The sequence below is a fragment of the Oncorhynchus gorbuscha genome, linkage group LG10 (genome assembly GCF_021184085.1).
Source record: "Oncorhynchus gorbuscha isolate QuinsamMale2020 ecotype Even-year linkage group LG10, OgorEven_v1.0, whole genome shotgun sequence".
Lineage (NCBI taxonomy): Eukaryota > Metazoa > Chordata > Actinopteri > Salmoniformes > Salmonidae > Oncorhynchus > Oncorhynchus gorbuscha.
Genome location: NC_060182.1, coordinates 87,929,162 through 87,955,187, shown reverse-complemented (window position 1 = coordinate 87,955,187; position 26,026 = coordinate 87,929,162). Strand labels below are relative to the sequence as shown.

At 39.9% G+C, this 26,026-nt stretch overlaps 2 protein-coding genes across 2 annotated transcripts; both read right to left on the bottom strand.

Annotated features, from left to right (window-relative positions):
* Positions 1–574: 574 nt before the first annotated feature.
* Positions 575–3,576, bottom strand: LOC124046684 (homeobox protein Nkx-2.1-like). Its single transcript, XM_046367342.1, has 2 exons — positions 3,004–3,576; positions 575–2,153 (listed from the first exon to the last, which is right to left on the bottom strand). Exons 1-2 carry the CDS (start codon positions 3,368–3,370, stop codon positions 1,486–1,488), a joined length of 1,035 nt encoding a protein of 344 aa, XP_046223298.1. The 5' UTR covers positions 3,371–3,576; the 3' UTR covers positions 575–1,485.
* Positions 3,577–9,626: 6,050 nt separating this feature from the next.
* LOC124046970 (homeobox protein Nkx-2.8-like) lies at positions 9,627–10,822 on the bottom strand. The gene is made up of 2 exons (XM_046367719.1): positions 10,672–10,822; positions 9,627–10,183 (listed from the first exon to the last, which is right to left on the bottom strand). The coding sequence occupies exons 1-2, from the start codon at positions 10,820–10,822 to the stop codon at positions 9,627–9,629; spliced, it is 708 nt and encodes a 235-aa protein (XP_046223675.1).
* Positions 10,823–26,026: the final 15,204 nt, after the last annotated feature.

The following is a 26,026-nucleotide window of genomic DNA, read 5'->3' as shown; positions in this document are numbered from 1 at the left end:
GTGATCCAAGTGAGATAGTGTGTACACAATACACGATTTGTGAGGCGCCGCGTTTTGTAGGAACGGCCACAGAGTACCACGAACCACATCTACTGACAACCGTTAATTGTAGCTATAATAAACGTGACCAAAGAGCCTGGAATTGGGGTTAAGCTCTATCAGGCAAAAGTTAGCATTAGGCTAATAGCAATTTAGCCTACCTACACAGCAACACTTAGTAACAACGATTTCGATCACACCTGGTCAAAAACAGGTTTTCATTAGTCGTGCATTGCTTAAAATCCATTATTGTGTGCAGTTAACATAATAAGACAGCAAAAAATGATTTCGGTCTAAATTGAGACTTGAATTGACAAGCTAAAGTGGACTATAGACAAGATCATGCATTATTATAATTAGAATCATCATCTGTATTATTACTACTACAATAATAATATTATTATTTTATTATTATTATTATTATAATATTACTTTTCTACAGGTAAAGGCCTATTCGTTTTCTGAAAATAATTTGACAAGGTTTCTCGTAGGCCTATGTATTCTCTGAAACAGTATACAAAACAATTTCAATAAATGGATCTGAATGAATTTTATTACCATAATTAATAGGATTGTTTGGCTGTATTTAAGTAATATCTATCTATATAAGTTACAAGTAAATAAAACGTACAAATACCGATGGAACTCAAAGAACCAACCACAAACTATTAATAGCGCTAAAAACTTTGTACAACAGATTGCTAAAAACTATATATTCAATTCAAACCTTTTACAGAAATATACAAGCTACGTTTTACATTAAATTCTATTATAAACCAGAGCCTTCTGTGAAAAAAAATGAAAAGCACCCACAGTTTTTCTATTGAGATCTTTAGCCCAATGACCAACACACAGGAGTAGGGCCTATGACCTCTTGATGTAGGACTAGCCCTGTACAGCGTCAGTATAATTTACAGAAATAAGAAATACACCTTCAAAGCGAAGATTGAACTCGCATATCCTCATAACTTCATCTGTCGAGTTTCTTTCGTCTCCACTTACTGTCCTCATATCCAATTACATTTTAGAAGAGCATGAACTAAAATTCACCAAATGGTGTTGTTAAAAATGTACACAAAGTACAATTTGTTTGTTTGTTTGCGTGTCTGTTGAGTGACTTTGCTGAAAAAGCTTTGAGAGCAGTGTTGTATATGTGTTTGATCATAGTTTGTCACCATGTCCTGCCATATAACAGATCACCATGTCCTGCCGTATAACAGATCATCATGTCCTGTGGCATAACAGATCACCATGTCCTGCGGCATAACAGATCACCATGTCCTGCGGCATAACAGATCACCATGTCCTGCGGCATAACAGATCACCATGTCCTGCGGCATAACAGATCACCATGTCTTGCGGCATAACAGATCACCATGTCCTGCGGCATAACAGATCACCATGTCCTGCGGCATAACAGATCACCATGTCCTGCGGCATAACAGATCACCATGTCCTGCCATATAACAGAGCAGAGCACTGCAGGGCCGTCCCGTAATCGGCGCTGGAGGAGTTCAGGTGAGAGAGGCCGGCTACCTGGGTCTGGAGAGACGGTGGGCTGGCGGAGTGTTGTGCTAGGTCTGGAGAGTGATCTGCACTACCCACCTGTTGGCTCTGGTGCTGACCTAGGCCTGAACCGTTACTGGACATGATCATAACATTGGCACCTTGTTGGTGGTGGGCCTGGACAGTAGTGGTGGGAGTGTGGGCACTGCCTTGGCATGGCTTGCCGTCTTTCACTAACACAGGCACAGCCACCCGCCGAGGGGAATGCTGCTGACAGGAACTACTGTCCTGTTGCATCTGCTGCTGCGACACTTTGTCCTTCGCTTGCCTCTTCATTTTATATCGGTGGTTCTGAAACCAGATTTTGACCTGGGTCGGGGTGAGGTGGATCATGCTCGCCAGGTGTTCTCTCTCAGGCGCCGATAGGTACTTCTGTTGTTTGAATCGCCGCTCGAGCTCGTAGACCTGAGCCTGAGAGAACAGCACGCGCCTCTTCCTTCTCGGGGTGCTCGAGAGCGGGCCCATGCCTTTCCCCACGTCTACTAGCGAGCCAAGGCTGCCCATACTGCCCATGTTCATGCCCGAAGAAGAACCCATGAAGCGCGAGACTGAAAGCAGAAATAGGCCATTGAGATGATGATAATAAAACAATTATTACATTGCTTCAATATTTTACCCATAACAATAAATAATGTGAATTAATTTAAAGCGTATATGTCTATAGCGTTCCTTTAAAACAAAGGCTAACATGATCATGTAATCATAGTTCTGTCTCCTAATAGAACAATTACTTAACCATAATTTGTATTTGAACGGAATTATATAGTTTACAAAATATTTGAAGTTGCATGATTGATTGCTATTAATTTACCTTGCAATCTGAAGAATAATAGGCTAATAAATAATTAGATTATACACCCCCACATGACAGGTGCATGAAACCTCTGTAGCCTACTCACAATAGGGGACAAATCAGCAACAGGTGTCTTTGTTATATCTTCATACACCCTCGTGACATTAAAATACATTTTTATGAATATATCACAAACTAAAACAGTTCAATTAATTAGCTTTCTTTGAACCCAGTCCCCTATTCACTGGTAAACATGGTCGTGTTGGGTAGACTGGCAAAAAGGCACAGCACGTTGGGTGACTAAACTCAATAAACCAAACACTCCAAAGTAAACCGAGGTATAGGCCTAATATATATCTGATGCCAGGTGCAAGGTTTATTTTAAATTGACAAATCAAATCACTCCCTCTTGGTGAAAAAAAGAAGAAGCAAAAACAAGCAGAAAATCACTAAAAAGTTGTAATAATTTCCATGACTCACTTCAGTGCAGACCAGAGCGTACGGATCTAGTGTAGACTAGCTAATATGATAATGCGCTAACAAAAGCTATACGCTCACCTGTTCTGCTTCATGCAGAGTAAAACTCAAAGGTATAGCCTACTTACTCGTGGAGAATCGCGGGTCTGTGTTGGCTCCGTACCAGCCAGCGGCCGTGGCGCTGCCTCTCATGCCGTCCTGGTAGGGCGTCAGGTCGCTCATGTTCCCCAGGTTGCCGTTACAGTAGCCCCCCATTGCGGTGTGTGACAGCTGGGACACCCCCGTCGCAGTCATATGGTATGCCGCGGACACCGTACCGTTATGGCCCATGTGGTGCTGCTGCATCATCGCCTGAGACACCTGCGGCTGACGGTACGACGCGAGAGGTGACCCCAAGTTGTTATTCTCCATACTTACTTTCTTGTAGCTCTCCTCAAGAGGACTCAAGATATCGGAAACAGAAAAAGGAGTCGTATGCCTAGGGCTCATCGACATTGTTCTTGGGCTGTTGGAGAGGGGAGAAATTAGAAGGCAATCTCTCCTGTTTTTTTTGTTGGACCAAAGCCCCTCTTTCTCTCTGGTTCCTGTTGTCTCAACGTCGATCCTTGCTAGATGAACACGTAGGTAGGAGAGTCGCCTGAAGTCCGCCTTAATTGTATTGAGTGGGAGCTGAGTTGAGCTGGGCTGAGTTTGGTGCTGCTGGCTTTCGTTTGTTTTAGCAGGGTGCCAGGTTTAAGCCAGAGGCGGGGCATCACCAACTAGGGCAACAATACAACGCAGCTCTATCCTCCTCATTGCATCCAAGTCAACATGAGCTCTGCAGGTAGCCTCCCACAATACCATAACCAACTTGCATGTATATGCATGTGTCTCATAGGCTATTAATGTGTATTATAGGCTAGGCTATTGATATCAGGCTACTGTAGTAGCATTAGCTCGGTGGGTTATATATACTGTCGTATGTGTGTTGTCGTTGACAGTATAATGGTAGGCACAGGCACCACAATGCATTTTATTAACTGTAGTGGTGTTTACTAGGACCTCTTGATGAAAAGGGGCCTAGACGGACTTGAGAGTCTCAGAGCTGGAGAACCCACTCTGCATGCTTACCAAATGTCATTCTATTCCCTATTTGGTGCACTACTTTTGATAATGTTTCACTGTTGCTGGTCAAAAGTAATGCACTATATAGGGAGTGTTCGTGCCATTTAGGACACGGCCTCTGTTCTCTGAGAAAAGCTTGAACTAGTGACTTTTAATGGGCGTAAGAGGCTTCTGGTTGATTGCAGACGTGTTTTTGAATTATGCTCGCATCGTACTCAGACATGTAAAAGTGCACTTGGGAGGAAAATTGACGGATAAGTAAATAAATACACATCCGCGTGTTAAGTGGCAGCGCGTGAATGATTACCCCCTTTTCTATTTTATATCATTGTTTGGGCTCGAGGAGAGAGAGAGAGCTGTGAGAGCAGCGTGTCGTCCCAGATCCAAATTCAGATGCTCCACTTGTCGTCTCAGATCAGAAACCCATGAGCCAGTCAAAATATAATACTTTTCAGGAGAGACCCTAAGGTAAAGTTAACGTCGCTCAATTGAAGTAGCCTACATCTAGGCCTACTCTCCTTCTGCAACAGAAGTCAGGCAGGGAGGGAGAACCACGCCAGGCCAAGTATCCCTCCTCAGTGAGCCGCCTCTCGCCCTGATGCTCAAGGAGACATAATATTCTAACTCAATCAGGTTTCTCTTGGCTGCGTAAAAGTCAAATGCGCTTAGTTCTCTTCACCTTTCCAATGAAATGTTATTATAACACAATCCTGGCATGACCTAAACGTATTTGCTCGTAATTTGAATATTGGTAAACAATTTTCATGCCAAAGGAAGGAATATTTGCTATTTGCTATAGTTCCAGTTACACGCGCTTTTATACAGGTCAGTATTTTGCTCGCTTTTATTCAAGGAGCATGACATACATGTTATAGCAGAATGTATTGAAAGAAAGGCTAATTGTAGCTAATTTTGCATTGTTGAGGAAATTGAACACGTAGATGGAATATAACACCAGGAATTCTAATGATAATTATAATAATAATAATAAAAACAGACTGTTTGTTTTAGCTTTTGTTGGGACTGTAAGTAATGTCTCTGCTTTATTAGCTCTTACTAGCTGTTTTATTATGCTAGTAAGATGACCAAATACGTTTTCATATCTATTAAGTAAGGAAAAACAAAATGATAAATGAAAGTAGATTAACTAAAGTATATAGCTACAAGGAGTAGATACTTTTATCACTTGACACTCTACAATATACACAACTCACCCACTATGAATACTTATAATAATTATAATAGTTATTATTATTAACTATTATAACAATTATTAAATTCTTTGAACAAGTGTCCTACTTTACTGTATACATCAATAACATTACTAATAGTAAAAATCACTATTACTAATATATTACCTACTTTTACTATAGGCTAATAACGTCATTGTCATTACTGTAACATTTTTTAGTTATCATTACTCTCCTATAGGCTTTTCAACCTGAATTGGTCGACAAGTCAGTAAGGACGTGCATGGCCTATAGATGTACCCGTTGACCCAGCTTAAGCCTGCATGCTGGGGAAATTCATAGTTTAGGATAAATATGAAATATGTTATGATATGATATAATGTTGGATGGATGTACACTGTGTAGGTGCACATGTAAGAGTGCAAAATAAATCTGATATTGCTATTTAGGCCTACCTTATAAATACTACATACAAACTGTAATTTCCGAGATATTTAGGAAATGACAGATGTGGTAAATTTGATATTGCAGTCATCGTGTCAGTGCTTTGTCCTTTTATTTAACCAGGCAAGGCAATTAAGAACACATTCTTATTTACAATGACAGCCTACCCCGGACAAACCCTCCCCTAGCCCGGAGGACGCAGGGCCATTTGTGCACCGCCCTATGGGACTCCCGATCACGGCCGGTTGTGATACAGCCCGGGATCGAACCCAGGACTGTAGTGTCGCCTCCAGCACTGCGATGCAGTGCCTTAGACTGCTGCGCCACTCAGTCCTTACTGCAGTGAAGTCTGGAGTTAAATCTCCGTTATTATAAAACGACAACAAAATGTTCCTTGATGTAATGTCGAACAGAACACATCGTTTAATGCAGGAAAGCAGTACAGTCTTGTTGATTAGAACGCAAGCCTGTATATGTTGGATATCGTGGTCCAGGACGGATTGGATTTAAGAACGACAGCAAGACAGCGTCTTCTGGTGGCGATGATGCAAAATAGGACTAAGTATTGCGTGTCTTATCAGTGATTCTCATCATGTCAACTTTAGACAGTTTAGTCTAGTTTTAATCACAATTTTGAAAAACATGGTCGCATCTATTTCAAAGTTTTTATTTTCTCGTTGCATTGCATTGAGCCATCCATCACGCGTACTGTTGAATGGAAATGACTGCAAACTGAAGAGAATTGTGCATAATGCCACTTTCGCTCATAAATCGCTCATTGATATCAATACCTTAAAAACTAATGAAGCACGCACACATCAAGTGAGGATTCTACCCAAAGTGCACCACAGCAATTGGTTACATAACTAACCTACAGGTATACCATGCATTCTTCAAATTCATCCCAATATCAACATCTCCTCAATGGCACTGTAGGCCACAACATCCATTGTCATAGCGTACGTCTTCACAATTATTATCAAGGAGAACCGCATTTGAATATAATCAATAATCTCATATCCCGTAGGTGCTCTCAATAAATAATTTATCGTAGACAGGTGAGCGCACTTTACGGTGATACTTCAGCTGCTCCACGTAGGAGGCCTACATGCAATTACCCTAAATTAGCATCATAACGCGTTTCCTCTGGGATATATGCCGTCACTAATTGCTGAATTCCAAAAGCATTTCTTAATTATCTAAATCAGGACCTCTTTTCTGTTCTGGAACACGGCTATTATGGTCAATTAACGTTAATTAGTCCAAATGCTCGCGCTAATTCCTCTGGAATAATGAGCAGACTTTGAAGTGGGGCGTGGAGGGGGCACCAAACCTTTGTTCCTGGTTCACATTGTTGTTTTGGAACTGATCGTTCATGGAGTGTCATACTACTGAAAACAATATCAAGAAGGGAAATAGCATATAGGCCTATATACTCACATATCAGGATTGCAGATCATTGACAACATTTACATGCACACCAATATCCCGTTATTATTCGGGGTCCTCAATTATTCTGTTTTTAAACATCATATCCCGTTGACAATAACCCGAAAAAAGCTTGTATCCCGTTTATGAGCAACCCGGATAAAATGCGCGGGAAATGCTGATGTATGCTATGCTGATACTGTGGTATGTAGACATCTCATCCCTTTCACTGTTGTTTTTGCGGTGTGCTCAAGCTCAATTTCACATATCATGGATGTTGTGTGATGATGGTTTCTTCTGATTGTCAAGCAAATCACTTCAAAAAGTGGCTACCTGTGCAGGTCCATCCACCATAATAATTACATAATTTAGACAACTATAATTTAGTACTGGCGACTTTCACCCCTAAATTAGACACGTTTATGCTTATAATTTCCGACATTTGGTAGGCCATTTGTTTGTCAAGTGTAGTAAGTCGCTCTGGATAAGAGCGTCTGCTAAATGACTTAAATGTAAATGTAGTTTGTTACATGTGGCTTCTCTGCTGTCATAACTTGTTGCCTTGTTGCCCAGAACACAAAATATAGCGCTCACCAGAATAATGTTTTTTTTTTACATAACTCATTGTAGATAAGAATTTGTTCTTAACTGACTTGCCCAGTTAAATAAAGGTTAAATAAATATGTCTCTGTTCCAGAGACAAATTTAACATTTGTTGTATATTTTCACTGCAAGAAATGCATAGTCTAATTCTGCAGGAGTAAATATGACAGTAAGATATATGTGAGAGGTTATAGATACAGGCATAGCTGGGGGAAGTAGCAGCACCCTCTGAAAAATCGTAATAAAACAATTATATACAGTGCCTTCGGAGAGCATTCAGACCCCTTCACTTTTTCCACATTTTGTTACGTTACAGCCTTGTTCTAAAATGGATTAAATAAATAAAAATCCTCAGCAATATACAAACAATACCACAACATTTTTTTGCCAATTTATTACTAATAAAAATCTGAAATACCTTTTTTGGTACCCTCCCCCAGATCTGTGCCTCTACGGACAATTCCTTCGACCTCATGGCTTGGTTTTTGCTCTGACATGCCCTGTCAACTGTGGGATCTTATATAGACAGGTGTGTGCCTTTCCAAATCATGTGCAATCAATTGAATTCACCACAGGTGTACTCCAATCATTTTGTAGAAACATCATGTTGTAGAAAGTCCACCTGTGGCAAATTCAATTGATTGCATTTAATTTGGAAAGGCACACACCTGTCTATATAACATCCCACAGTTGACAGTGCATGTCAGAGCAAAAACCAAGCCATGAGGTCGAAGGAATTGTCCGTAGAGTTCCGAGACAGGATTGTGTTCCATTCTTAAATGGAAGAAGTTTGGAATCACCAAGACTCTTCCAAGAGCTGGCCGCCTGGCCAAACTGAGCAATCGGGGGAGAAGGGCCTTGGTTGGGGAGGTGACCAGGAACCCGATCGTCACTCTGACAGAGCTCTAGAGCTCATCTGTGGAGATAGGAGCACCTTCCAGAAGGACAACCATCTCTGCAGCACTCCACCAATCAGGCCTTTATGGTAGAGTGGCCAGAAGGAAGCCACTCCTCAGTAAAATGCACATAACAGCCCGCTTGGAGTTTGCCAAAAGGCAGCTAAAGACTCTCAGACCATGAAAAACAAGATTCTCTGGTCTGAAGAAACCAAGATTGAACACTTTGGTCTGAATGCCAAGCATCACATCTGGAGGAAACCTGGCACTATCCCTACGGTGAAGCATGGTGGTGGCAGCATCATGCTGTGGGGATGTTTTTTTATCAGCAGGGACTGGGAGACTAGTCAGGATCGAAGGAAAGATGAACGGAGCAAAGTACAGAGAGATCCTTGATGAAAACCTGATCCAGAGCACTCAGGACCTCAGACTGGGTTGAAGGTTCACCTTCCAACAGGACAACGACCCTAAACACACAGTCAAGACAACGCAGGAGTGGCTTCGGGACAAATCTCTGAATGTACTTGAGGGGCCCAGCCAGAGTTTTATTGGAATACATTTCATTGCATGATGACATTAAAAATACTCGACAATATGTGCAAAAATGTATAAAATAAACTATTTATTCGTAATTCTATAAAAACACAAAACATCAAACAACACAACGATTTTGTTCAATGACATCCTTTACTTTCCTAGTACATTTGATAAATATCATTGTGTAGATTTTAAATTCATACAAATAAATGAACATTGAAAATACTGATAAAATATAGGCTACACCCCAATCACACACCACATTATCGTATTGGGGGGTCGAATCCAGGAGTAGAATGTCCATAGGCCTACCATCAGATTACAAGAAACTAACTTGTAACTTGTAAACTAACGAAACGACTCTAATCTTTCGAGAATATCATTCAATTCATTTAATAAAATACCAAAAATAAAATATGTGCAAAATACTTCTCATAAAAAAATTATATTACTGTACTTATTAGTACACTTTTAAGTACCTCGAAAAATAACAGAATTCAGAAAACATTTAAAGTGGTTGTAAGTGTTCCTCTACTTAATATTATATAGTCACGTAAAAGCACCGAATTGAGCTGAGTCGTTCAGAAAGTCTCTCGAAGCAATGTGTCTGGATGCTGCCGGGCTGGCCAAGTGCTGATATTGTTGAGGTAGAGCGAACGGCGACGGATGCTGAAAAGACTGGAACCCAAAAATGAAGCGTGTACCCGGGAATGTGGTCGGTCCAAGACCGCCTCCTTTCTCAGCGTCAATGAAACAGGTCTGATACGGCTTGCCATCCCGAACTAGGATGGGTACCACTACTCTGCGCAACATAGACGGTTGGTTTATGTCTTGTGACGTTCCCTCCGCTCGTGACCTCTTCATTTTGTACCGGTGGTTCTGGAACCAGATCTTAATCTGCGTCGGCGTCAGGCGGAGAATATGGGCAATCTGCTCGCGCTCTGGTGCTGACAGATAGCGCTGCTGACGGAAACGCCTCTCGAGCTCGAAGGTCTGGGCCTTGGAGAAGAGCACGCGGCACTTCTTCTTCTCGGCCTCTGAGTCCGGAGAAGACTCATCTGACTTGGTTGAGTCTGGGGCAGTCTCCAGGCTGCTCTCATCTGAAGCTGAGGAATTACAAATGATGTTACTACACTGATCAAGAAACCAGATAAACAACTCACGATATACAATATCACCAGAAATATCAGAATATAGAGATGTTTAAATAATAGAAGGCTTTAATATACTACACGTCTCCTTATAAAATGTATCCAATAATTACACAAGTCTTAATTAATTGTATACCAATTTGGATTTCATAAAACAGCTATGTGGGAAATCGCAGTAATGGATTATATGAAATTGTGTACATTTAGGCAAGACCCATATTTACATGTTTACATTTAGCAAAAGCTCTTAATCCACAGCCCAGTTACAGTTGGTGCATTCATCTTAAAATAGCTAGGTGGGACAACCACATATCACAGTCATATTAAGTACATTTTTCTTCAATAAAATAGCTATCAACAACGTCAGAGATAGTATGTGTTTATATGGATCATATGAAGTGGTTATCTGTTTCTATGCTCAGGTGTCAACCAGGGGGACTTACAGAGACAAGGGGTCCGGTCGCCGTCCATCCAGGAGGAGTAAGGGGAGCTGGAGCAGGAGTTACCGGGGGAGGGCTGCACTGTGTCTGAGTCATTTTCAGGCAAATCCAGGATGCTCCTCACGGAAAAACTGAACTTTGCAGCACCAGCCATTGCTTCCGGAAAAAAACGGAATATTTGTGCGTGAAAACTATCCAAAGGAGAGAGACCGTTGATATGGGAGTAAAAGCGACGTATCAAAAAATGGCTAAGCGTTCGCTGTCAGAGTCACAGACGACCTAGAATACCCTGTCTGTGTGTGGACACGAGGTAGTGCAGTGTTTGTATAAATAGTACTTCGCCCGCTTATATATCCTCCTCCAGGATGCTCAGTACCTGAATGATTCGAGTGCCGTTATCCAATGATGGTAGGTGTGAACCCGCACAGAAGAATAACACCGTTGCCTCAACAATGGCGAAAGGAAACACTCGTCATCATTACAGATTCGTCCCGTATCGTTAAAAGTGGTGACCAGATAATGGTGATTGTTGCAGCTGAATCACATCTTGGGTGGCAAGTGACAACAGAGCCCAGCCCCGTCACTCCCCCCCCGTCGAAATAACGTGTCCAATATTTGCATACAAAGTGAGATGTCCCTGAGTTGGTTTAACTAATTTATTTATGGATGTGCAGCCCGTAGTCATTACAGGTATTTTGAAAAGACTTGAACAATCATGTTGTAAATAATGTCCCTGAGATGAAAATACAGGACAATAAAAATCCTCTAAAGGACATTTAGTTTGGATTGTCTTCATCTTGAAATAATGCAATATTAGGTTATTGTTCTTTAACTTGCGCTTATTTCGCTATCAATCTCATTCTATTTTCCCGAGGAAAAGACGTTTTTCTGTATAGGGTGTACATAGAGCACCACTCTAAAATGGAGAGATGACAATGACCAATTTCTAATGAGAAGACAGAATCTTATTATGGCTATTTATTTTGTCACAGACGTGAATTCTAAGAGGCTAGCCATAAGGACAGTGTGAAATAAATTGAAACAAATATGTTAGTTTTTTAGTATTAGTGTTATTTTAGAGATGACACTTGAATCAAAGGAGTGCTTTTGATTCCAAGATATGGCACGCCCTTCTTGGATGGGTCAAACGCTATATCGCTAAGGAGGAACAGGTGTCCTTCACCCCCGGTCAAAACACATGTTTTATAAAGGGATATAAATAGAAAGTAATGATGCAGCTGATAAAGGTGATCAAAAATCACCAGAAGACGCGTTCATATTCTGGGGCATCTGTAAGGAGTGCTGTAAGGGGAAGATGAGGCATACACGTATAATGCATGTTTCCTTTTTTCCGTTCGTTTTTGGAGTGTGTGTTAGTTAAACTGTACTTCAGACTGAAGAGAGGTCTAATATTGGCTCTTGTCCCACACTTCAGATATACTTGCACAGGCAAGTCAGTGTAGTTCCATCTAGTTCCCATGCCAGCCCCTCTCTGCTCTGCTCCGCGCACCTTGCCTTGGTGACAGAGCCTACCCTAGCGAGGAGAGTGGACAAGCCTCGGCCTCCCATCTCAAGTCGTCCTGGGTGGTCGGCCGAGGGGGAACACAAATACACGCCAACCAGAGGCCGAGAACAAAGGAGGGAAATGTAGCTCTGCGTCCGAGACCCGTTGGAAGCATTTGTTCCATTCGAGATTTTTCATTTGTTCAGTCCTGCAATAATACGGGATTGACGCCCTGCAACAATGTCCTTTAACTTTCCAGAATAAATCCGAGCTTGTTCCTTGTTGTCATGGTTTTGAATGGAATGGGATGCGTGCAGTACTATCTTCTGTTGCTCTACGTCGAACACCCGCCAAGTTCATAGTGAGCAGAAATATTACTTGTGCATTTCCAAACGAATTAAAAAGCCTTTTAGTTTCCACCACACAAACGGAGTCGCTGACCTAGATGGTTTGGATCATATGGCTGATCAAAATAGTGGCCTTTCATTTCGCTTTAATCTTTACGCACCAAGATATTGCATCTTTATGCACCGAATACAACTCTAAAAACAAGCCTGGTAACAAAAACAGAATCGACAACACTAAATGTAGACTCATTTAGATCCAAAACACCCTAGAGACATCAAGAGAAATAGTACTTTTGTTTAATCATAGTTTGATATTCATTCTATAAAAGACAGGGATAATCCCCCTATAAAACAGGGGAAAACGCAGATCTGTGCATCAAGGTACTCAGTGAACAACTGCTCAAATAATGTTGACAAACACTACAGCCAGGTCGCAAGAACTAACAGATTACTGAAAGCAAGTAGGCCTACTACGGTGGCTCAAGTGGGTACGTTAGAAAAGGACTCTCCATTTAAGTGCAAAACCGCAAAGATAAGTCATGTTCATGATAACGGGAATGTTTCTTTCCACAATGACATCGCGAGCCCTCTTGATCTATTACACCCTCAGACCTCAGCTTCAGCCAGACATGAGAGGAAAGGACAGGAGAGGCCACTGGAGCTCTTTACGGCCAAATATTTACTTTGGTTGTTAGGCTCTCGGTTGGTTCCAAATCTTCTCAAAAAAATTTAGATTTTCTTACTTGAAGTGTATAGTCCTTTAGGCACATTTGGTAAGACAATTAAAATAAATACTATTTCTTACTCTATCTAATTACAAACATGTAATATGTGTAATAATACAAGTTAAACAAATTATGTTGAAAATATTATTTAATCTCAATTTAATCTGATCTCTGCAACTGTCCTTAATATGTTGATAATGTAAAGAACAACATATTTCATTCTAAGCATCTAAGAAATACCACCACAAAAACAACGATGTATTTTTTTAAATTAAATGTGTGCATAAACCTTCAACGATATTCGCAATTCGAATCCCAAATATTGATGGTTACACCTAGAGCCATATTTATCTGCCTCTGGCATTCGCTCATTACACTGTACATTTCTTTCGATTGCCCTCTTTGCCATAGGTCTAAAACGGTTTAAAACGCACGGCCATAGTTAAGATCGTGCCAAAAGTAAAGTAATTCGATAAATGGAACAACGGGTGTTGTTGGGGCATTTGCAATGAAGAAAAGTGCTCTTAACCCGCTACTCTGGTTAAGTACTGCGTGAAGAGTAGGGCGATCTATTTTTGTGTAGAGATTAAAGCTGAATTGAGGGCACGCTTATTATCAACGTGGCTGCCTACAATGTTTGAATAAATTGTGATATTCCCTTTCCTTTTGGGCCTATTTATCGATTTAAACCATATACCACAGGCTACTTAAAACAACAAGTTGACAAAAGATTAACACATGTGCTAGTCTGGATAACATGGGCAGTGGTGTACCCGTTGTGTCCTTGGGAAAGCTATGGTGTGTCTAAGTCTGTACGTTGTCACTGTATGTCTGATAGTTGATATTTGTCTCAAACCATGTTACTCCCTGCTGCTGTCTTGATTGGACCAGGTCTTTAATGTTTTAAATGTTTTATCTCAATGAGACTTAACCTGGATAAATAAAGGGTAAATACAGCAAATACAGCAAATAAACCAATCTTATTCTTACCGTTTCAAATAACATGGCGAGAAAACGAACATTCACTTCTATAGGCCTATTTTACAGGCCCACCCATGACCTCTGCTTGTACCAATAGAGCATGAGCGTTGAACTCCCAACACCGTCATTGGACTGGAGGTCACCGTGGTAACATGCTGCCCTCTTGAGGCCATAGTCTCAACCTGACCCAGAATGCAGCGTGTAGAATTAGTTAGTATAGGTCTAATTTGCTATAGATCTAAATGAACAATTAGGCCCAATCTGAAATCCAGAAAGAGTATATCCGTTATCTGGTGGGCAGTTATAAAAACATGATATAAATATCACAATATGGTCATCAGCCTCGTTCAAGGGTTCTCAAACTGGGGGAACCTAGCCTATCTACAGGGGGTAGCCTACTTGTGAAGACTCGTAAGAACGTAGGCCTTGTGCTCAGTTGTACGTGAGGGGATATTTCCACCAGATGGCGCCACATAATCGTGGAATAGAATTCCAGTGTAGAATTTCAATAATTCTCTACATTCTAAGTTGGTGGCAGGCAAAGTAAACCATGTGGAGGGCGTGCCATGTCTCTTTAAAATTTCCTTTGTCATCTGATGGTGCAAAAAGTCATTTGATGTGGCAAGCACTTTAACAGGCTAATAAAACAACTAAACAAGACAGCAGCCGAGTTTCATCGAACCCATTGCTATTCTTCTGTATTCCTCTATTCCTGTTGGTTTTGGAATACGAAAACGAAAAAGCTACCTAGAAAACTTGACAACCTACGGAAATCAACGTGTCAACTTACTTCATCATATTCGTCCCATAGATAGGTAGCCTAAGGCCTTTACTGTTTTGTTTGAGCTCGACAATGCTGCTCTTTGATCCTGTGCATCTTGCTAGTACACAACCTCCTATTTAGCCAACGTCTTCTTAGGCAGTGGTGTAAAGCACTTAAGTAAAAATACTTTAAAGTACTACTTAAGTTGTTTTTTGGGCTAACTGTACCTTACTATTTATATTTTTAACAACTTTTACTTTACTCTACTAAATTCCTAAATAAAATAATGTACTTTTTACTTCATACATTTGCCTGACACCCACAATTACTCATTACATTATGAATGCTTAGCAGGACAGGGAAATTGTCACACACTTATCAAGAGAACATCCCTGCCCTACTGCCTCTGATATGGCTGACTCACCAAACACACATGCTTATGTCTGTGGGTTAGAGTGTGCCCCTGGAAATCCATACAAAAAAACAATATAATTGTGCCTCCTGGTTTGCTTAATATAAGGAATTTGAAATAATTCATACTTTTACTTTTGTTGCTTAAAAGTACATGGGCAATTACATTTAATTTTGGTACTTAAGTATATTTAAAACCAAATTCTTTTAGACTTTTACTCAACGAATATTTTACTGAATGACTTTCAGTTTTACTTTAGTCATTTTCTATTAAGGTATCTTTACTTTTACTCAAGTAAATGTACTTTTACTTCAGGCCACTCTTCCAGATTTGTCCTGTCCTTGTGGTGTTCATAGAGAAATTCTGGGGCGGGAATGAAAAGGGCCCCATTAGGCTTATCAGTTATCATACATTATAATTGATGGTGTTATGTTTAACATATATTTTGGCCTTTAGATACATGTATTGGACAAAATGTGACTATATATACATTTGATTCAAATTTCATGACGCATATTTATTTTTAAAGATGTTTGACTTCATGCCAGCAGCATACCACCACTGCATACCACCACTGCAGGCTGGCTTCTGAAAGCAAGCAGGGTTGGTCCTGGTCAGTTCCTGGATGGGAGACCAGATGCTACTGGAAGTGGTGTTGGAGGCCCAGTAGGAGGCACTCCTTCCTCTGGTCTAAAAAAATATCCCAATGCCCCAGGGCAGTGATTGGGGACACTGCCCTGTGTAGGGTGCCGTCTTTCGGATGGGACGTTAAATGGGTGTCCTGACTCTCTGAGGTCATTCAAGATTCCATGGCATTTATCGTAAGAGTAGGGGTGTTAACCCCAGTGTCCTGGCTAAATTCCCAATCTGGCCCTCAAACCATCACGGTCACCTAATAATCCCCAGTTTACAATTGGCTCATTCATCCCCCTCCTCTCCCCTGTAACTATTCCCCAGGTCGTTGCTGCAAATGAGAACGTGTTCTCAGTCAATCTACCTGGGAAAATAACGGATAATGTTTTAAAATTCAGGTTGAGGTTATAGGTTTTGGTTGAGGTTATGGGTTTGGATTTACAGTAGGTCAAGACTACATTGGGCTCCCGAGTGGCGCAGCATTGTACGGCATTGTATCTCTCTGCTAGAGGCGTCACTACAGACCCTGGTTCGATTCCAGACTTTATCACATCCGGCCGCGATTGGGTGTCCCATAGGGCTGCGCACAATTGGCCCAGCATGTTTAGGGTTTGACCGGGATAAGGCCGTCATTGTAAATAAGAATAGTTTCTTAATGTACTTGCCTAGTAAAATAAAAATGATGGTAATTGTTTTTTAAAGTAATTTTTATTTAACCTTCATTTAACTAGACAAGTCAGTTAAGAACAAATTCTTATTTACAATGACGGCCTATCAACAAACAACATTAATTCACCAACAGTGCTGAATTAAAACGAACTAATGTTTACATGAATTCGTTTTGAAGAATTACCCAACATAAACGAAGCATTCCACTGGGCAACAACTGATTGAATTAACGTTTCCACGTAATTTCAACAAAAACATTCAATGTGATTACATGGAATAAATGTGGAAAACAGATTACATCTGTCATCAAGATAAAAGAATATCGTATTTTTTTCAGACAACTTTGAACCTGAATCCAATGACAAAATCCAATGACTTGATTTCACGTTAGTTGACAACTCAACCAAATGTAAATCAATACTAGTACTTGAACTGACGTCTGTACCTCGGGGCAGGAAGCGGTTTATAGCATTGCACCACTAACCGAAAGGGTGCTGGTTCGAATCCCTGAGCCGATTAGGTGAGAAAAATCAGCCAATGTTCCCTTGAGCAAGGCATTCAAGCCTAATTGCTCCTGTAAATCGCTCTGAAAAAGAGCGTCTGCTAAATTATGTAAATGATATATTGCCACTCATTTGACTGTTGTGCAAAATAGATTTTCCAATATTTTTGATTGGCCGAGCTCTGCTCTTAATGTTAATGAAGACCAGGTGCCAGACGTACAGATGTCAAAATGATGGATGCTTAAAAGTGTCATAAATATTGTTTCTTTTGTCCTTCTCACGTGAAATCCAGCCCTAGCCCTCTGAAACACGACTATATCTCGTTAACCTGCAGTCGTCCTCATTACGGCCGTACTAAAGTTCCAGGGCACTCAACCTTTCAGAAGTGTTAACCTGTAAAGGGCTTTAATGGTGTCGGATGAGAGAGGTTCTAGTCATCAATGGGACACTTTAAAAAGGTCCCAGCTGCGATTATACATTTGCTAAAACCATGCAGAGACCCCCCCTCCCGAGATAAAAAAATATATATATAATACAATATAATATAACTCATATTTAACACATCTGAGATACATGAAATTAGTTAGAATCTAATGTTAATAGCTCCAAAATGTTCCTAACAACTCAGAAACAGTATCCTTCCTCTAGACTCTAGAGTCTATTTAGGGTTGAAAGCTGAGTTCCCACAATGGAGTCCATCCAGTCATTATAGCAAGTGGTAAACTGTAGTGGAGTCTAACTCATTTGCCATTTCTGCAGATTTGTCAGAATCTCAAGTACCAGGAAGTATACTTCGCACCCCTAGCAACCCAAAACACAGATGACTTGCTTTTAGATGCTGTCGTCATGCACGTCCCCATCTTCACTGGGAAAGTACAATATAATATTCGCATGTAGCCAGGGGAGAAATCAGGACCAAAGTGGTCCACACAGAGTACAACTTTTTAGGACATTTTTCATACATTATATTAGTCTAGTCGTTGGCTTCAATACATCAGTAGCCTAAATACACTGTCTGAACTAGGCCCACTAAATTGCAGTGTGACAATTCTTTTGCCTCTGAGACTTGTACTACAAGCAAGAAGCATATCAAATAAGGCTAACTTCCCACTGAGCACGCACTAGTTAAATCAACCTTGTTTCCACGTCATTTCAATGAAAGTACGTGGAATAGATGTAGAATTGGCTTCTGTGCCCAATTGGTTCCTTTGACCATCGCATATATTAAAATAAATAACCGCAGCAATACACAGTCACAGCGTGATAACATCAATGAAAGCCTGTAATAATATGTTGTTGTTATTGGCAAATGTTATATTCAATTATAATGACAACCAACGAATAATAATGACTATCTTAACAATTAATACGAATCGTATAATAATGACAATAATTACAGTAGGCTATCACCATAATCATAGCGATAGTAGTAGGCCTGATCACAATCATCATATCATAATAATACATATTATAATGGTCTTATCGCTGCAATCTTAAACAGGAAAAATTATACAGTTTACATTCCCAAAACATTCTGATCATTAAGAAATATTCGATTATAGACCTACTTAAATAGCATAATTCATATTTAGACCAAATCATTGCTATTAATATTCACATTAAAAATGATATCCTCCTTGCATCCCAACTACAATTTCAGACTAAAAGCTCAATTCACATCATGAGACTTTGGATCAACAATTTTTGTATCGCCAAGTACATTTGGATGTTATTTGACATGATCCATTTGATATTATGGCATTATTACTGGGGCAATTACAGTCACCACATACCCGAACGTAGTGAAGCCTAAACGGCCTGCCGTCACCCATTTTCCTTTTGGGTAAGTCTTGTTCCTTTCGACCGGAATAGACATTTCACAGAGATGGCATAAGACTGGCCTAGTCTACAGACTATGTTGCATCAATGTTAAACTCTGAAAAGGAACGATGATATTTTAGCAATAGGCAAATGATTCGTTGATATCAAGTTATTGCCTTGCGTCTTAACATGTGCATTCTCTACTGAGCAACATAGAGAATATACAAAGTTATATCTACACTGGTTGTATGCACAACCTTTAAATTCACCCAGAGTTCTCTTCGATTCATATTGCCACTTCGTCATGCCGTCACGATTTCACGTTAAAGGATAGGCCTTCTGTTATAAATAAGGCCTAACGATTCTAAAGGAGTCCGTTTACACCAGAAAACTCTGTTTCTGCTTCTGTCTGTCCAATAACATGACAAATGTCCATCTCTCTTAGTAGTAGATGCTGATTCCAGGTGGCCATTAGCGTGAGATACGTTATATAAGCCATTTATCACAGTTGTCACACGATTTCAACTATGATAGTTTGATTTGGCAAAGAGACATTTACCAACGATCAGTATAGGCTATCCCAAGACAAAAAAATGAAGAGAATCCTAATTACTTTGATTATTAATACAGTACCCCAAAACGCAATGGCTGATAGACGAATCATTAGCCTGTTATGAGGAAAGGCTTTTAGTGCACTCCATTGACTTCTTCTCAGGCGTTCTTTGGGTCAGTCTCGGTGGAATTCTAAGTGAACGCTCGCGCCCTCATCCTCTGGTTCACATTTAGTTGAGAGATTGTTATTCTTTAAAAAAGTGGTCATATACTGTATCAAATGAAGATTCCATTCACGACATCAATGTTCATTCTATGTAAAATCCCTACACGTAGTCTTGTTCATAAAATGGTCATGCTATGAATACGCAATTTGAAGAACATCATTATAATAACGTCAAATGGCTTTAATTTGGACAAAACGCCACTGTCATGGAAAGTTGATTACTGGTCATCAAGTTAATAGGAGCGCGTTCTGTCCGTCCATAATATCTACCTACCCTGCTATAATTCTGGATGTTATATTATTACATAAGCCCATCTTACATCTGAAATCCTTAGATGCTACATACATTTTTTGGACATATAATTTAATTATACATGGGCTACCCATTGATATTTTAAGAATATAACTTGCTTCAATTCAACTGACGTACCCCATCAGAACCCAAAATCCAAGCTTGTTTTACGCCAATGATGGTTAACAATGTAAACAAACACTGTAAAGCCTCAAAACATGGTTAAAACTATCACTGTGATGTCATCCATAGATAGCTCTGTATAAATTTGAGAGTGGTTACATTATTTTCTCCAGGCCCATCCCTCAGCTTTTAACCATAACAGAGGTGAGGTGTCCACGTTGTTATTGTTTCAATAAAGGATTCTATCGTTTAGATACATTATCAACAATAAATATGTCATTAAATAACCAGGAATGTATTACATTAGGCTACAAAATAGAAAATAGGAAGCGACGATTTTGACGTTTGAAGAAATTAAAGTGACTGTTCCACTGGATGTCATAAGGTGAATGCACCAATTTGTAAGTCGCTCTGGATAAGAGCGTCTGCTAAATGACTTAAATGTAAATGTAAATGTAAATTGGTCGAATGATGATAGTTTTTATCAACATGTACAAAAAGCATTGAGGCAGTAAGTGTACAGCACAACGTGTAAGACATGGTGGTAACGTTGTTTTAGTGCTATTCACCATGGACATTATGAAATAGCCTTCTGTTTGGAACCGTTCAACCTGGACACATGTTGCTTGCTGCGCACGTCTCAAGTTAATTCAGAGACTACACAACGAGATATCAAAACAGAGGTGCCGGGCCAAGCACCGCTGGGAACACGTTAGACTCCCCCCATAGCGAATTATGCAATAACATTAGGCTTTATCAGATTGTATATGAAACGGATCCCACTGCCTGATAGTTTATAAACTGATAGGCAATGTATAGCCATCATAAATAGGCCTACACTGAATTAGATTAGTCTGTTACATACAAATGACATTGTCTGAAAAATATTTAATACGGGCAGGGAGATAAAGGATAAACTGGGCAATGCAGGGCATCGTGAATTAGATATCATGTGATATCATACAATATCATACAACATGTACACTAAATGATATAGGCGAATGTGATATAGAGGGAGTCACTCAGAAATAGGTGAAACACAAAGCAGATGAAGTGCCTATTCCTCAAAATAGATCATCGGGGCAGGGTAGCCGAGTGGTTAGAGCGTTGGAAGGTTGCAAGTTCAAATCCCCGAGCTGACAAGGTACAAATCTTTCGTTCTTCCCCTGAACAGGCAGTTAAACTCACTGTTCCTAGGCCGTCATTGAAAATAAGAATTTGTTCTTAACTGACTTGCCTAGTTAAATAAAGGTAAAAAAATAATCTATGAAGTGATTTACTTAATTCCAGTCAAAGGAGTACTGGTCAAGCATAATCATTCCATTTTTTTTGAGGATACTAGGGTAATTCAAAGATTTTAAAAATATGTAAAATTGAAGATTAAGGTTAAAATGTGGAGAGAATCTCTTGAGATACCCAGTCAATCTGGTGGGGGGCGCTGCTGCTGCTGCTGCGGCGTGACGCTCTCTCTAAAAATACTGAACCAGGCAAAAGTTTTCTACAGTTTTCTACAAGGGCTTTACCGTAGACAACCACAAATTACCATGTAGAAAATTCAGTTCTAGATATTTTTCAGAAATATTTGAGAAAATAATTGGACAATAAAATCTTGACATGGCTGTTGAGAACAGAAAGTATTGTGTTGTCCCAGTTAGGCAACCTCAATATTGGCCTATAGTCCATGCGGTGAAGGAAATGTTTAAACTATACTGTAGGCTTGCTCTGGTGACAATGCAGTCTATAATATAGTGGAATAACCAACATGACCTCACGCCCTGAATAAAAGCAACACACATAGGCCTATTCTCTTTTAGAATTTAGAACGGCTGAGGCTGCATTATCCCTTTCCTCTCTGGGTATAAAGGAATGTCACGAGCCACCCCAGGAACATCATGCACGCGCTGTTTAGATTCACCGAGAGGGCTACATAAGCCTGCCTTATAATAACTTGAATGCTTGAATTCCTTGAATCGTTTTAGAATGAGATATTGGTCGAGGGGTGCGTTAATCCTTACCTTTATGGGAATAGAAGGCGATACGATCCTAGACACCCTTGATCGGGTACATCCTCCTGAATTTACAGTAGGTCTACCTACTGAAAGGGACATTAGTCTGCCTTATAAGGGCACATATAAATAACTCCAAGATCAGTCCAATATGCTCTGTGTTTGGCTCAATCAAGCCGAACAGCGCATCAGATGTCCACTGCTTGTTACGTTTTTGTCTCGTCGAAATATCGGAATAGGTCAAACAGAAAGAGAACCTGTAGGCTATTTGGACCATATTGACTGCACAGTGCAAATAAAACGAGGCGTAAGCCTATAATAAATATATACAAATCTGGCACTCAAATGTAATAAAAAATACTGATCTTAACATAGGTATACCCCTTAATTAAATCAATGTGTTGAATACTTCATACATAAAATCATTTTATCACCATGCAGCCAAAATAGCAGCAAGCATGCCATATGATGAGAACCCCCCTGTAAATAAATCACAGTTAGGCTACTTGTAAATTACTGTAAAGCGTTGGTTTAAAAGTACATTACTGTAAACTTTAATTTACGGTAACATTCTGTATCTTTTTTACAGTAACTTACAGGTAACTGACAGCCACTGAATTACCTTAAAAAACAACATAATTAGAAAAAAGGTATGTTTTACAGTGCATGGCTATCTTAAAATTGTATAGGCCTACAACAGAGGTAAGGTAAATAATGGTTATGTGCAATTGGCAGCGGAATATTGACAATTTAATGGCTGCATTCTTTTAGCCTAAAAAATCTGGATTTGGTGCGTGAAATTGAAATTATGTTTGCACCATTTTGAGCGTAAAATTAAGGATTTCCACATGGGTTACAAGCGAGCTCAATGGACAGAAACGAAAATATTGAAATTGGGTTATTACGTCGACTGTCCCGTTGGTCCGTATCCCCCAAAAGCAGTTAGTCGTGTTTTACAGATCAGAAAGGACGCGATGCGTTGACCTGCGGTTAGGACCATTCGACACGGCTAATCCTGTTTTAGTCAACTATACGATGCATGCCTTAAATTCCTTTAGTTCAAAAAAGGAGAGCACCGCTAGTATTAAACCTAGGCCTATACCATGCGCGAAGAACATCGTCCTAAACTGAGGACATGCATGGGGAGCAGAGTTGAATTCCTTGTTAGTCATGCCTTTTAGATTTCCACAAAACTTATAGGCCTACCTAATTTAGTCAACTGTATAATATATTGGAAAATATCGGGTTAAAATAATAGGCTACAAATCATGGCAACACAGACATCAAACGATCCCCTTGCGATCTGATAGATTAGATGACGTGCCATGCTAATTAATGTGATCTCCATCGATACATCACTCATCGCCTTCAATCTCTTCAGTGGTAGGCGATGTTATACAGAATTCATGAATTTACAAATGGAACTATTTTGGTGATCGCAACGCATAAATGTAAGGCAAAAAAGGCTCGGTTACAGGAAAATGCATAGAGATACACATAGGAGGATGTAGGTCTACTATAGCCTAGTAGGCCTGCACATGGAATACACAACGATGTCTTTATCTGGTCAGTTCCTACCATGCTTGGCTATAACAAAAAAATATAATAATAATAATAATAATAGGTCTATAGGCCTACCACCTTTATACAAATAATCATATTTTTCAGGAATAGATCCACAGTTATAACAATAATAGTACAGCCAATAACAACAACAACAACAATAATACAAACATCTGATGTAATATCGTTTCGGGTGTAATATAATCTGAGCCTAAATCTCGCTGATGAAACACGATAATTATTCTCTCTTTAGGCAGACTTAAAGAGCGCATATATCTCTTCACATTCCTCTACACACATCGTTAACACTTATCTGTCAATGCCCAATTTACCCTTCAGATTTATGTCTCACTGCGATAAGATGACGTGTGGACAGAAAGAAGAATAGAGCTAAACAGCCGAGGGACCCATCACAAGACACTCATTCGTATTAGAATGTTACGGAGGTGGAATGGACGGCAAGCGAATTCCCTCGATGCCTTGATTGGCCCCAATGCACGCGCGTCCCTGGGGAATTGAATTGGCACTTGAGGCTGGATCTGCTCGTGAACCAACGGATAGTTTAAAAAGAAAATAATCAATAAGCCTACTTCGAATCTTGATCAACATTGCACCATGCATGGTCCGAATGGGAATAAATAATATAAGTATAATGTTAGTAAAGTAAATGCTTTTTAAATACCATCACGTGAATCTGAAAGTATCTACACTACTAATTGCTGAGCGGAGACCTCTGATCCCTCAGACTTCTGTTTGTTATTCCAGACATCCGAAGCACCTCAATGGAAACAAGTTGAGCACGTTTTCCAACGGTAAACATGATCCTTAAGGCATTAGTGGCTGCCATCGACAGTGGGGGCCAGGGGAATCGGCCCGGTCCGCACAAATACGTACACCAGGAACACGCTTATGCTGCTTTTCGACTGTAACGTCAGTGTTACGCATTAGAGCCAGTGTTCCACTAGACTACACTAGGGACATAGTGTTTCCATAGCTAAGGCAGACAGTCCGGACTTGTGAAGAGCAGAATCAAGAACCTCTGCATAATCAAAACAGTTTGTGAGAAGGTGATAAGTTCACAGTTGGCCATTGTTATATAGGTTAAATGTCAGCTGAAAAGTACCGGTGGCTTTGGCCCCAAGTGAGAGCAGTTCCGCCGGAGCCATGGCCCAGTGAGACACGGGTGCGGCCCGCATAGATGGAAAGAGAAAAGTCTAAGCCTTTGGGGCAAAACGCTGGGGTAAACCCTGTATGGAAGTGCACCAATAGAACAGCTGGAAAACGAGCGAGAAATAGTTTAGAGTTCAGTGATCTCTAGCCTGGAATCTATCGCTGCTATAAAATACGAGGGCCCTGGAAGAAACGGACAGTTGGAAGATGGACAGAGTCGAAGACAATCTTGACTAAATGCATTGCAGAATAAGCTTGAGCGACGTATATGTGTGTATAGACGATATAGGCTAGTGTTGATACCCTGAAATCTGTTTCTAAGATGCCGAGAAAACTAAGCTTACTGTTGTGAAGTGACCCTTAGCAACAAGAGAAAGAGAACCGTGAGCACAGGTCAACCAACCACCGAGCGCTTTAATTTAAGAGCTATAGTTTCTCCTGTAAACAGGAAACATAGCGTCCGATTACCTACGTGTGGAAGGCGTTCTACATATTGCCTGTCAGATGAGTGAAATATAGGTGTAGGGTTAGTCTAGCGCATTCATGGTATGTATCTATAAGTTTAATAAATAAACTTGACATAACAGCAAACCTCCATGTGCTTACTGTTTCATATTCATTTTTTAAATAAAATATTTCATAATAATTGAAAATGTATTTGAAATATGCAATTATAAGTAACTCAAATACATGTTTTATTTTATTTTATAAATACATTGTGTTGAATATGCAAATCTAACATTTATTCAAGCTATTAATAGCAAACATACAGTCTGCTCTCTTAGGCCAAGTTTTCTGAGATTACGCATTAGACCTATTTTTTTTTAAACACTCAGTTGAATATCAACATACAACCTAGAAATATATATTTTTGTTCGTATCTCGATTATCGAAAAATGATGCAAGAGGAAAGAGATTAATCCAAATTGGTTAAAGCGACACAAATTAACAATCAAAAAAAGGCCTGCGCTACTTTGGAATATAAATTCCAGTTTTTTACACAAGGATCATTTATATTTAAAAAACATTGAAATACAAGTGTATTAGTAGCCTAACAGGAATGAGCAA